The 12090-nt window shown below is 36.8% G+C and overlaps 1 protein-coding gene across 3 annotated transcripts in view; it reads right to left on the bottom strand.

Annotated features, from left to right (window-relative positions):
• LOC127646949 (protein TANC1-like) overlaps positions 1-12090 on the bottom strand; it is a 117836-nt gene that overhangs the window by 24608 nt on the left and 81138 nt on the right. For all 3 annotated transcript variants that reach the window (XM_052130942.1, XM_052130943.1, XM_052130944.1), the window contains 3 exons: positions 11759-11925; positions 6675-7282; positions 349-457 (listed from right to left, as the gene is read on the bottom strand). In XM_052130942.1, the coding sequence (XP_051986902.1) occupies positions 349-457; positions 6675-7282; positions 11759-11925 (884 nt within the window). The remainder of the gene's footprint in view (positions 1-348; positions 458-6674; positions 7283-11758; positions 11926-12090) is intronic.

Genomic DNA, 12090 nt, shown 5'->3' with positions numbered 1-12090 from the left:
CCATTTGTTGAGGCAGTGTTATCTTTAATTATTTATTAATGTATGTGTTGTACTAAAGTAGTGCCATCATGTACAGCATATTTTGTCATTATGTGGCATTGTTTAATATAAGATACATAATAGCTGAAATGGAGATGCACAACAGCGTTATTTTTTATAAATACTACAAACATATCAAAGTTTAATGATTAAATAATGTTTATTTATGATGACAACTCAGTATGAGCCAAATGTTTAGCAGATCTATGCTCTTGCTAGTACCTGAATTTGTGTTCACAATATAATGATTCACATCATAGGGTGTGGAATGAGACCTAGCTATTGATTTTGAGTATCTGTGCTTCCTACCTTGAATATGTGTGCTTTAAGGATGTGGTGGCCCAGTTCCATGGTTTGCTGGCGGTTGAGTTTGCCTTCTTGACGTGACAACATGAAAGCCATCAGAGCATGGCCACTTCTGTTTACCAACATCAACAACAATTAATCAGAAATCCCCATCTTTGTCAAGACTGATATCAGCATGATTTTTAATAATAATTTTGAAATCTCTCCCATTAAAGAGAGGAGAGGGTTTTTTGGTGGGCTATCCTTTACTCTTTGACAAAATGATTCATCATGATTACTTTGATTAACACAGTCTAAATGGCTCTATGAAAGCAGATGAATGAAGATCCTTCATTTCTCTGTTCCCTTCTTCATAGACAACAATTTTCTTTAATTCCCTCTGAAACAGGATCCACAAGGTTTTCTTTATACAAGTCCATGTTTGATCCACTCTTCAGTTTGTAAGTGTGATGGAGCTATTGAAGCCTTTCTAAATGAGAACATGGAGTAATGTGTGTGTGTATGTGTTAAGGTGAACAGATAATTGAAGTGTCTGAAAAATGAAAGAACTACACAGGAGTAATTTCATGTTCAATGGTGCACGTGCACACACACAAACAATTTCGAGAAAAAAAAAACATAACAAATGAAAAAAGCTGGACTACCAGAGCTCAAAACATACCAGATTACTAGGGAGTACTTGGTGTTTTCTAGATGGCTGCTGTCAAAAGTCAAAATTCACCCCAAATTCTCTATGATATTTTGGTCCCCATTTATGTCTTCCTTGTAGTCTATAGGATGTTTTTTTTTTGGCTGTTTTATCATCCAGCAGTCAAAAAAAAAAAAATCCAATAATGTATTAACGTAATAGCATATCTCTCCTCAAAAAATTATCGTTTGAAGTATACTTTACTCACCTTGCTGTTGTTTCAAACCCATAAGACATTTGATCTTGTGCAGAACATGAAATGAGACATTTTAAAAAATGTCGGCAATCACAGATTTCCATAAAATAAAAGTTGATAGCAACTCCCTTTAAACTTGAAAAAAGCACTCAAAAGGTAGTTTATGCGACCTGTGTGTTATATACCTCTATCAAATGAACGAATACAATGACTTTGTACAGTCCTTGAAATGGAGGAATAAAGGTACTGTCCTTGTTAGTATTAAATTAGATTTATTTGTATTTTTTTTAGGTAAATAATACCTAAAGGGGTCTGTTGGGGCCATGCCATCTGTTGCAGGGTCCATGTTCTTCTATTCTATTTGCAAAAGGAACATTTGGGAGTCTAAAATTAATATTTCCTGTTGACACACACAGCTAAAGATATAAAAAACATCTTAAGACAAATGTTTGTGTGAAACATCTTATGTGCCAAAGACCTTTGCACAGTACTGTAAAAAATAAATACATTTGGGGGTTTGGGTAGCTCAGTGGTAAAAGACACTGCTACCACCCCAGGAGTTTGAAAGTTCAAATCGCAGGGTGTGCTGAGACTCCAGCCGGGTCTCCTAAGCAACCAAATTGTCCCGGTTGCTAGGGAGGGAACAGTCACATGGGGTAACCTCCTCGTGATCACTATAATGTGGTTCGCTCTCAGTGGGATGAGTGGTGAGTTGCGCGTGGATGCCGTGGAGGAAGGCGTGAAGCCTCAACATGCGCTATATCTCCGTGGTAACACGCTCAACAAGCCACGTGATAAGATGCGTGGGTTAACCGTATCAGATGCGGAGGCAGCTGAGATTTGTCCTCCGTCACCCGGATTGAGGAGCGTCACTATGCCACCACGAGGATTTAGAGCACATTGGGAATTGGTCATTCCAAATTGGGAGAAAAAAAAAAAAAAACATTCTTCGTGGTCTAGATTTTCCAGATGAAAACACAATGAGGGCCAAATATCTTTCCATATTTTTCTTACCTAACACTTTAATTGTAAATGAAAACATGAAAGACAAAATACTGTTAAAAATGTGTGTTTGTTTACATTAAAATAGGTAGGGGTATTTAATTGATATTTTTTAAGGTCTGGCCATTGTTGTATTATGCATGCAGAAGAATTGAAACAACATGATTTGAATCTAGGAAAAACCCAACCTTTTTAATCCTGGAATTCCTCAACATCACAAATTAACAGACCAAGCAACAACGTCCTACTGAAGGCCTGTCTTTGGACAATAAAATGGTCAAGACATTCTAAACAACCTAATTTAAAGCAAAATTGGTCAGAAAGGCCCCTCAGCACGACCTTCTGAACTTCCACACAGAGTTAAAGCAAACTCTTCCTTGAAAGGTTTCCAAAAGACCATCAGATTTGCACGAATCTAATACTGACACATTTCATCTTAATCCAAGAACATTTTATACAAAGTCACAGTACTTTACCAATTTAACCTTCAAAAAATTTAAAGAATGCATTTAAATCCACGATTTATACAATACCTAATCTTGCTAGGTAATTCTAACAATTGCTTTGAAATGTGGTAACTTGTATAACTGATAAATTAATGATTATAGCCTGATGTACATCTTTAAAATGTGTGTAATATTTTATCCATGTTGTATAACCAAGGAATTAACCAGTATGATTTGTAACTAGGGATTTTCATGTTTTGTTACCTACATGTATAATATTCAAAAATGAAAGAATGTAAAATTTGGTATGCAAACGCTCGCTTGGTTACATGGAGAAATCAACTGTCGGAAAGGACAGCCAGGTCGACCATGTGACTCTGAAAAGTCACTTCTGATTGGCACAGGACAACTTTGGGGATGCGACCAATTTCAGTTAAAATGTTTCCAAACAGGCAGAACACGCTCTCTTCTCGCCTCTTTTGTCTCTACACTCTCTCCTCTGGCTCTTCCCTAGTGGTCTTCTCTGGATCTCTTCGGAACCAGATCCATGCCATGTGAGGTCCAAGGAAGCTCGAGACTCGAAGTCCCGAGGAAGCCTCTCAATCTCTATGGTTCAGAGAAGGCCTCGCATTAAAGCCAACCTCATCATTCATACAGACAATAACTATCCGATCTTACAGAGGTCCAAAACATCGACGGAACAAACATTTGACCAAGAGCCAAGAACCAAGCAACTCAAAGAATGCAAGGAAACACCACGATGCGCAAGTACATCTCCAATATTGACTCCATAAAGTAAATTTTCACTGTACTGATAATTTATTTCACTCTTCTCACCAACCTATCTCATGTATATATGTGTTAGATTAGATTTATGTTTAGAATAGCAATAAAGTTTGTCTGTATTCCAACATGATTGACTGTGGTATATTTTGATAAATAATCTTATCCCGGTTTCTAAAATGTTTCGCTTCAAAGCCGTACCTAAATACGTGTGATATTATTTTCAATAAGCCATGAGAATAATATCACTCCAATTAATCATAATTCACTTATTAAAGCTAATTCCTTACAGTAGAAATTGTGAGCGGATACAACGAGACGTTTTATTACGATTTTACTGGTGGAGAATTGTATTCAGACAATTAATCTAGTTTTTTGTAATTTATCTAATTTATAATGGTTGTCGAACGCGACTAATTCCATTATATATTTCATTACATAATAATGTAATATAAGGACAGGTTAATTTAGTTCATAGCTCACATATTTCGAGACCCTAAATACCCTATACTATATACATATAATTGGGTGAGAATGCGGGCACTTTAACAGTTCCCTTCTACCATATATTCCTTTTTTAGATCTGGTTAAACAGAACAAAATTGACCTAACACCCTCAACTAACCAATAGGTTTCGATCAACATACAATGTAAGGTTATCGTTTATGAAAACAGAGGAAGAATAGTTAGATCTGCTAAAATCTATATCTTTGACAATATTAACCCACATAAGAAAACGATGGCAATCTAATGTAGAACTGTATTTTTAGATAAAATAATGAAAAAATGCAATGTTCTTCTTTTTTCCATATTATCCTCCCATTCAGCAGTGGAAAATGAGCCTTTCCTTGTTCTGCACATCTGGTGTATTTGTGCAGATAATCATTGGTCAACAGAGAACCAACTGATTTGATATAGTTCAGGTTTGAGAATTCTGACACAAGTCTGATTATAGAACAAAACACAATCAGGATACACGCAAGTATGTATGTAGGTTTAATGAAGCATCACGTTATCACTTTTAACAAGCACGACTGACCCTGAACAGATGATAGGCTACACGACCGTTTAACATGTGAAGAATGGAGAATAAATGCAAATGTTTATGTGTATTTTCTTTAAAGGTTTGGTTTTCATCATCAATTTATCACCTAAAAGTTGCTGGTTCATATTTTAAAGAGCAGTGCTGCTAAACTATGCCCAGACAAGGTTAAACAAGTGAACTCCGGTCCGGAACTGGATCACGAATATCATTTGATGACTGCTGATGCTGTTGTTAAACTCACCGCTGAGTTATGTGGAAAGAGCGCTCTGATGTTTAGACTGTAAAGCAAATTGATATAAAAATCCATAGGAGGGTCAGATAAATTGGAACATTACATTAAATAAAGAAATGACATCGTACCGGGAGAAAAATTGCTGGTACTCTGTTGACTAAATTAGAGAAGTGCAGGTACTGCATACCCGCCCACTTCAAGGACTGACATTGTATGATGGAATTTAGGCCTGAAATTTAAGTCATTATTAAATCTCAAATTAAATCAAAACATCAATCAACTCATATAAACAGAGTCTAAATCAAATCTGGCGACACTTCAGTTACCTCATTGGTTCTATGCATCTATTTGTTTATCATACAAACTGATTATATGCCTTCAGCAGACTTGGATTATGACACATGAGTCGCATGAACTACTTTTATGATACATTTCTGTACTTGTTTTTATATTAGGGCTCGGCGATATGGCTACAAATATTATATCTCTATACTTTTCAGCTTATTGATGATATTCTATATATATCTTGACAATTATGGATTTAATCTGAAATAGCTCAAAAGAAGTGATTTTTCTTAGTGTAACCATTTTATCCAAACTTGGCTACTTGTGCTCTAAATCCTCGTGGTGGCAGAGGTCGAATCTCAGCTGCCTCAGTGTCGGAGACAGTCAACCTGCGCATCTTATCACATGGCTTGTTGAGCGCATTACCGCAGAGATATAGCGCATGTGAAGGCTTCACACCATCCATCGCGGCATCCACGCACAACTCACAATGTGCCCCACCGAGAGCGAACCACATTATAGCAATCACAAGGAGGTTACACCATGTGACTCTACCCTCCCTAGCAACTGGGCCAATTTGGTTGCTTAGGAGACTCGGCTGTAGTCACTCAGCACATGCTGCATAGTAGCTTAATAAAAAGCATTATTATTATTATTATTATATTAAAGATTTTTTGTGAATGAACAATGTGTGTAAAAACAACCTATTTTTTGTAACCCAGCTGAATATTGCATAATACTAAATTATTACTGTGAGACACAGCCAAGTTAATTATAATATAATACTGAATTGTTGTCATTATTTTAAGGATTAGATTTGTTTTATATAAAAGTAATATATTTCTGACCTATTTACTTCACCTTCCTCTGGAGCTTTTATTTTGACACTAAAAGAAAGTGCAGTGTGTGTTTGACAGTTTACAATGTTCCACATCTGGTAAACTGTTGTCATCTCATTTTCTCCTCTACTGTGCCACATTTGTCGATCTGTATAATAACTTGTAGTGGTTACTAATGTTTAAAATGCTTGAACCTGCAGTACTAGGATTTCACACTGCACATGAACTTCTATAAAAGCACAAAAACAGAGTCCATGAGCCCGACGTATGCACAGAACAGCACGTCCCCCCGTTATTCTGAAGCACACACAGGCCATGTTTAAACGTCTTTAATCTAATTTATTTGCAGTTTAATAATCACATATGACCGTATTGTCATTTTTATGTTATTTTTATTAATTTGTGCAGCCCTGAAAGAACGTGAAATCAGTCTACTGATGCACTCTTTGTGAAACTGGGCAAAATAAAAAGCACTTTCAAATATAGCGGTGTTCACGATTTTACTGATTTTATTTATGTTTATATTATTTATTTATTTTTAAATTTGTATTAATTTGATATCATCTGCAAATTCATCTGGATTATATCATGATTATTCAATATACCATCAAGCCCTAAAGTTGATGCTATCAACTACTATTGTACTGAAATTACCTAATGGAACATCCTTTAAAATATCATCTTTTGTAGTATGCAGAAGAAAGTAATTCGTGTTTGGGATGACGTGAGGGTGAGTAAATGATGAGAGAAAGTTTAATTTTGGGTGAACTATTCATATAGGTATGCTCAAAAAGAAGCGACAACACTACTCACCTAGGGTCGCACATGAAATCAGTGCTCTCTCCATCCGCCCTCCATACTAGCCACTCCCGAAAGGAGAGGTGGCAGAACATGCGCGTTCTATCTCTACGGCCAATCAGAAAGCAGGAAAGAGCATCCATGCGCTGCTGGAGGTCCTCCCACTCTAGCTCTCCTCTCATGGAGCCAGCGTTCAGTGCTCGAAAGAACTGCTCGTCTGTCAAAGGGTGCAAAGACGCTAGAGACACGTTTAGCAATGGCAGCACACGCTCAAATGCAGAGGCTGTTGGGAACTTCATGTTGCACTGCAGAAGGTAAAGCTCAGACAGGGACACAGGTATCACCTTATAGCTGGAGCTTTTGATGACCAAGTGACCTTTCTCAAACAGGTCGAGTGTTAATTTTAGGTACAAAAAGGAGCCCTGACTGTGGCCGACCAAGTGGGCACTGAGCTTAGAGATGTTTGCAAGGTCAGCTTTGCCGTTGATGGCGATGTTGCTGATGATGTCAGGGCTGTGATCTATACGGTGCTGGATATAGGAGGTGAGGTCAGAGGTTATGTCCTTGTTGTTTTGGAAATCATCCAGGGAGATGATGGGAAAGGGGAGGAGACTGGTGACTTCCTGTGAGATGATACACACAAAAGCCAAAGTAATGTCAGTTGTAAGTATAAGCAATAAAATGAAAATATTAAGTTTGAAAGTTATTTTACAAAACAGATGAACTGCATTCAAAGACACTGTAAAATGCAGATAAATGCAAACCTGTGACCGCACGTCTATATCAATGTAAAAAAAAAAAAAATTCATTCAAGTATTTTATCCTAAAAAAAATATTTTCTTTTGGATAAACACCCATTACCCATGGTAAAATAACTGCAACACACAACCTTTTCTTAGATAATTGCTGTATATCATTTAGGGGTTTTAGTGACCTTCAGTAACCAAAGGAAATATATAAAAACAACAAATCTACAGTTACAAAAAAGCCATTTTGATGCAATTCCTTCATAATTCAGGTAGCAGTAGCATTAAAGAGAGACAGTTTCCCAGTTGTCTGCCTTCTGCAATGGAAAGACAAGCAATTACAATAAAAAAGTTGGGATTTTAAGGGATGAATCTTCACTTAAAACCAGTTCTGCACCATAGCACAGGAGTAATGACCACCAGCATTTCCAAAGATGCCCTTTTTCTTGAATAATTGCAATTCCTTTCAGATTACAGCTTTACGCTGTAAGCATTGACAACAGGGTGCCCTTGATGACCGCAAGAGGAAAAATTAATGAATACTACAAGGACCACAGTATAACTCCTCATATGCCGAGCTATGGCCCTTAGTAGAGTTATATGCCCATACTTGATTTAACACAAATGAAACCAAGGCTGTGAAGCAGAGTTCCTCAATAGGCGGTCAAAAAGGAGTACATAAGCTGTGCTTTTATGTGAGTGAGATGAGTAAAGAGCGCATTTGCATAAATTTGTCCTATTTATATTTGTACAAGTATTGTATACTATGAGTATATTCCAAACGGACTCCCGAAGCCAACTAATTTTTTATAATATCTGGATTAATGCCTGGATAATATAACACAATGTAATGTGATACAAATGCACGTGGAATAGTACACATTGATAATATCATTGTACAGAAACAAATTATACATAGCCTAATATTAAAAATAACTTATAAGAAGCATTGGCTCACAGCCTTTTCTTTATTGAAATTACTGCAAAACTTTGTTATATTATCCTTAAGAACAATAAAAATATTAATGCTAATAGGTATAATAATTGAATCTGCAATTAGCTGAAGTGCAGAGAGTAGATCCCGTTTGGAGATGAGCAGGAAGAGTTGACTCGCATGAAGGACATCCAGATTGTTCATGAGCGTTTTTTTTTTCCCAGTAGGCAAAGTTGTGTAGTTTTGTGTATCTGTATACAAACAAAATGTTCATAATTGTTTGAATAAATACAACAGGCTACTGAAAAAAATTAATATTTATGCATGACATAAAAACAACCTTAGTTATAATAATAATAATAATAGTAGCAGCACAAACATTTTTTGTCAATACATGACTTTGTATTGTAGATGGAATTTGGCGCTTGGTAAAAACTAATTAGTGAACCCTGCTGTAAGGGATAGATTTACAGTTCATTTAATGTGTTGTACCTCTGTGTTGATCGTCATTCCCAGTGGAGAAAGCAAAATCAGACATTAAAGCTCTGTTCCAAAACCTAGTGAGATGTCTTGCTGCCTTCTATTGGAGCATCCTAACCATCATGGAGCTTCAAAAGCAAACAATTTGGAATGCTCAATATAGGAAGCAAGCTTGCACACGGCACAAATAGCACTCTACACAGGAGACTTGATTTCACTAGAGTTTGACCATAGCATGTCACTAAGCTAATGATACGATACTCTAATAAGCATTAAAATACTTCTACTTACACTGAACTATTTTTATTGATAGGGTTGGGAACAGAGTTTTTTTATTCAAAAAAGTTCCTTTACATATACAAATATATATATATATATATATATATATATATATATATATATATATATATATATATATATATATATATATATATATATATATATATATATATATATATATATATATATATCAATTTTGCAAGAATTGCATTTATCCATGATCCCCACTTTCAATCTCAAATGTTTATTTGATTAAGTTTATTCATTATTATCGACATTTCCATGCCATGTTGGATTTCTCCTTGTGAGCTCATCACAAGGCAAAACTGGGATTGCCCTTAGAGTCTGGCACCATTATTAATTTGCCTACCTTTCAGCCCCCGTGTCAGGAGCGTGTCTATGATGCCTTAAATTCCCTTTTTAAACAGCTTGCTAGGTTTCAGAACACAACAGCTCATTGACCAGACTACATTTATCATTTCATTTTCATTTACGTTAAATTAAATATGGCGTCTACGTGACTAAGGTCCATGTGTCTGTTCATTTTCATCTTTTTGCACCATCATCATCATCTGTATGCGAGACACGATGCCATTTTCCAATTAAAACAATTGCAGGATTAATGGTTTAGCATAAGCAAATGCAGCCTGGTGGGGTGTGTTTGCCTGACACTTTTGGGTCACTGCTTTAGGAAAGAGGGAGAATGTACGTGTGTGAAAATAGTATAGGAACACACTGAGCATCTGTGGTGTTGCATCACAGCCCTTAACCCCTCTTACATAAGCTCCATCCCTGCAGGCCAGAGTCCAGCTCTGATCAGACCTGGATTACACACAAACAAACAAACAAACACACACACACACATACATACATACTGTACATCCTATAACACCGGCGACTGGCCAGCCATTTGGAGAGCACAGATTATTATGACAATACAAAAAGGCACATCAGTACACTGGGCAGGCTACCAGCTTAAAATATTCTGAATTGCTACTGACACAAAAGCCATCAATGTCTTATACGGTTAGCAGATGGTATGAAAGCAATCAGAGGTGAACCGCTATTGATTACCGGTATGTATAATTTACATCTCTGCATGCTAGTTCACACTTATTACAGCAATAAGCCACGTGAGGCAACGCATTACAGAGATTTTACAATTGGTAATGGGAGTTTTTAGGCAGGATGTAGCTGAAAACACCCTAAGTGTCTCTGTGGTTAAATCACTGTAAAAAGTGGCTTATTGCTTTAAAAAATGGCAGCAACAGCACTATAATAGAAGTCACCAATGTCCAATAAACAGCTACATTTACTATTAATAATTATTTGAATAGACAATTCTTCCACCAAATAATGTAGCTTATTTATGATCCTAACTGCAGGTTGTTTGTGGTTGGCAAGAAACGTAGCAACAGCTATGGTTTTATAGTCATTTTACAATAGCTTCGAACGCTGCTCAACCAAACAGAATTTAGAGTTAAAATGATCAGTTTTGTGATATACAGTGGCAAGAAAAACTGGAATTACTTGCATTTATGTACAAATTGGTCTTAAAATCTGTTTTGATCTTCATCCAAGTTATAATAATGAACACACAATCTGTTTTAACTAATAACACACTAACTATTGTATTGTTCTTGTACATACTGAATACATAATTCAAACTTAAACAGTGTAAGTTGGATATCATTTGCCAATGTGAACCCCATAGGCAAATGATAACAACAAAAACTAATTAGAGTCAGAAATTGGTAAACCTGCCATCCAATCAATGAAACGAGATTGGGGTGTGGGTTAGAGCTACTTTGACTTATAAAAAGCACTCAAACATTTTATGACCAATAAATGTTGAAAACCAGCTAATTCCAAAGGGTTCACATACTTTTTCTTGACACTGTAGTAAAAAGCATATGGTTGCTTGTGTGCCCTCACAGAACAGCTCACATTCTTTGCATATCTTGAAATGCATACGCAGAAGACACACAGATGTACTGTTATGTGCATGTAAAATTTGGGTGTTTAATCCATAAGGGACAAAAACAAATGAAACAAGGAAGCTGGCATCTTCTCATCCTGAGACGTTACCTAGCAACAATGGTAAACAGTTTCAGCTAGCCCTCACGGATTTACTCACATGATGCAAACATACCACAGCTCAGACCTAAAAGTACAACATGAAAAGTGACATGGGGAAACAGGAGGAGGGAGGCAGAATCGAACATGGGTGGATCAATCGCAGGGCTATCTGGTTTGATGCTGCAAGCAATGGACACAGTTCTGTTGCAACTCAGCAGTCACTTATTTCCAGGGGTTTCAGTACAGCGTAAAAATGTGACGTGGTAGTGTAGGCGTTCTCCTAATTCAAAATTTGCATCAACAAAAACATTTACCGATTTCCCTATTTTGTCTTAGATTCTCCATGGCTGTTCCATCAGTTTGCTGTCGCTGTTATGAAAAGCCCGCGATGAAAATATGAAACGCCCGCGGAAAGAAGGCACTATAATGCGCATTTGTTTTGTGTCATGGCCACGCCCCTTGTGCGTCGCTGTACTGAAACCCCTGTACTTTAGTGAATGCCGTTGCAACTCAGCCTGTGCAAAACTTTCAAAGATCTCAGTAATTAGCCTGTTGTACCATCCAAGACACAGAAAACTCACCACCAGGGTGGCCCTGACAGTCACAATCAGCTTAAGCCAAGTAGGAAACGTGGAGATGATTTTGGCGATGAAGGAGGCGATGGTGTCTCCATAGTCTGGTTTATGGAACTCTGCCTCGTTTAGACCATCCACCAGGATAATGTAATCTTCTTCTGGTATCTTCCTCTCTGCACAACAAAATTACATCATAAGACCAACATGAAGTCAGATAAGACCCCAGCAAGTGTCAGTTAGAATTATATGTTCTGCAGCCGGTTGCAAGAAACCCCTTAATTTAAGAAAACCCTTAAAGAAATAGTGCACTCAAAAATTAAAATAATGTCATAATCTGT

Source organism: Xyrauchen texanus, chromosome 7 (assembly GCF_025860055.1).
Source record: "Xyrauchen texanus isolate HMW12.3.18 chromosome 7, RBS_HiC_50CHRs, whole genome shotgun sequence".
Lineage (NCBI taxonomy): Eukaryota > Metazoa > Chordata > Actinopteri > Cypriniformes > Catostomidae > Xyrauchen > Xyrauchen texanus.
This window is presented reverse-complemented; position numbering and strand designations above follow the sequence as displayed.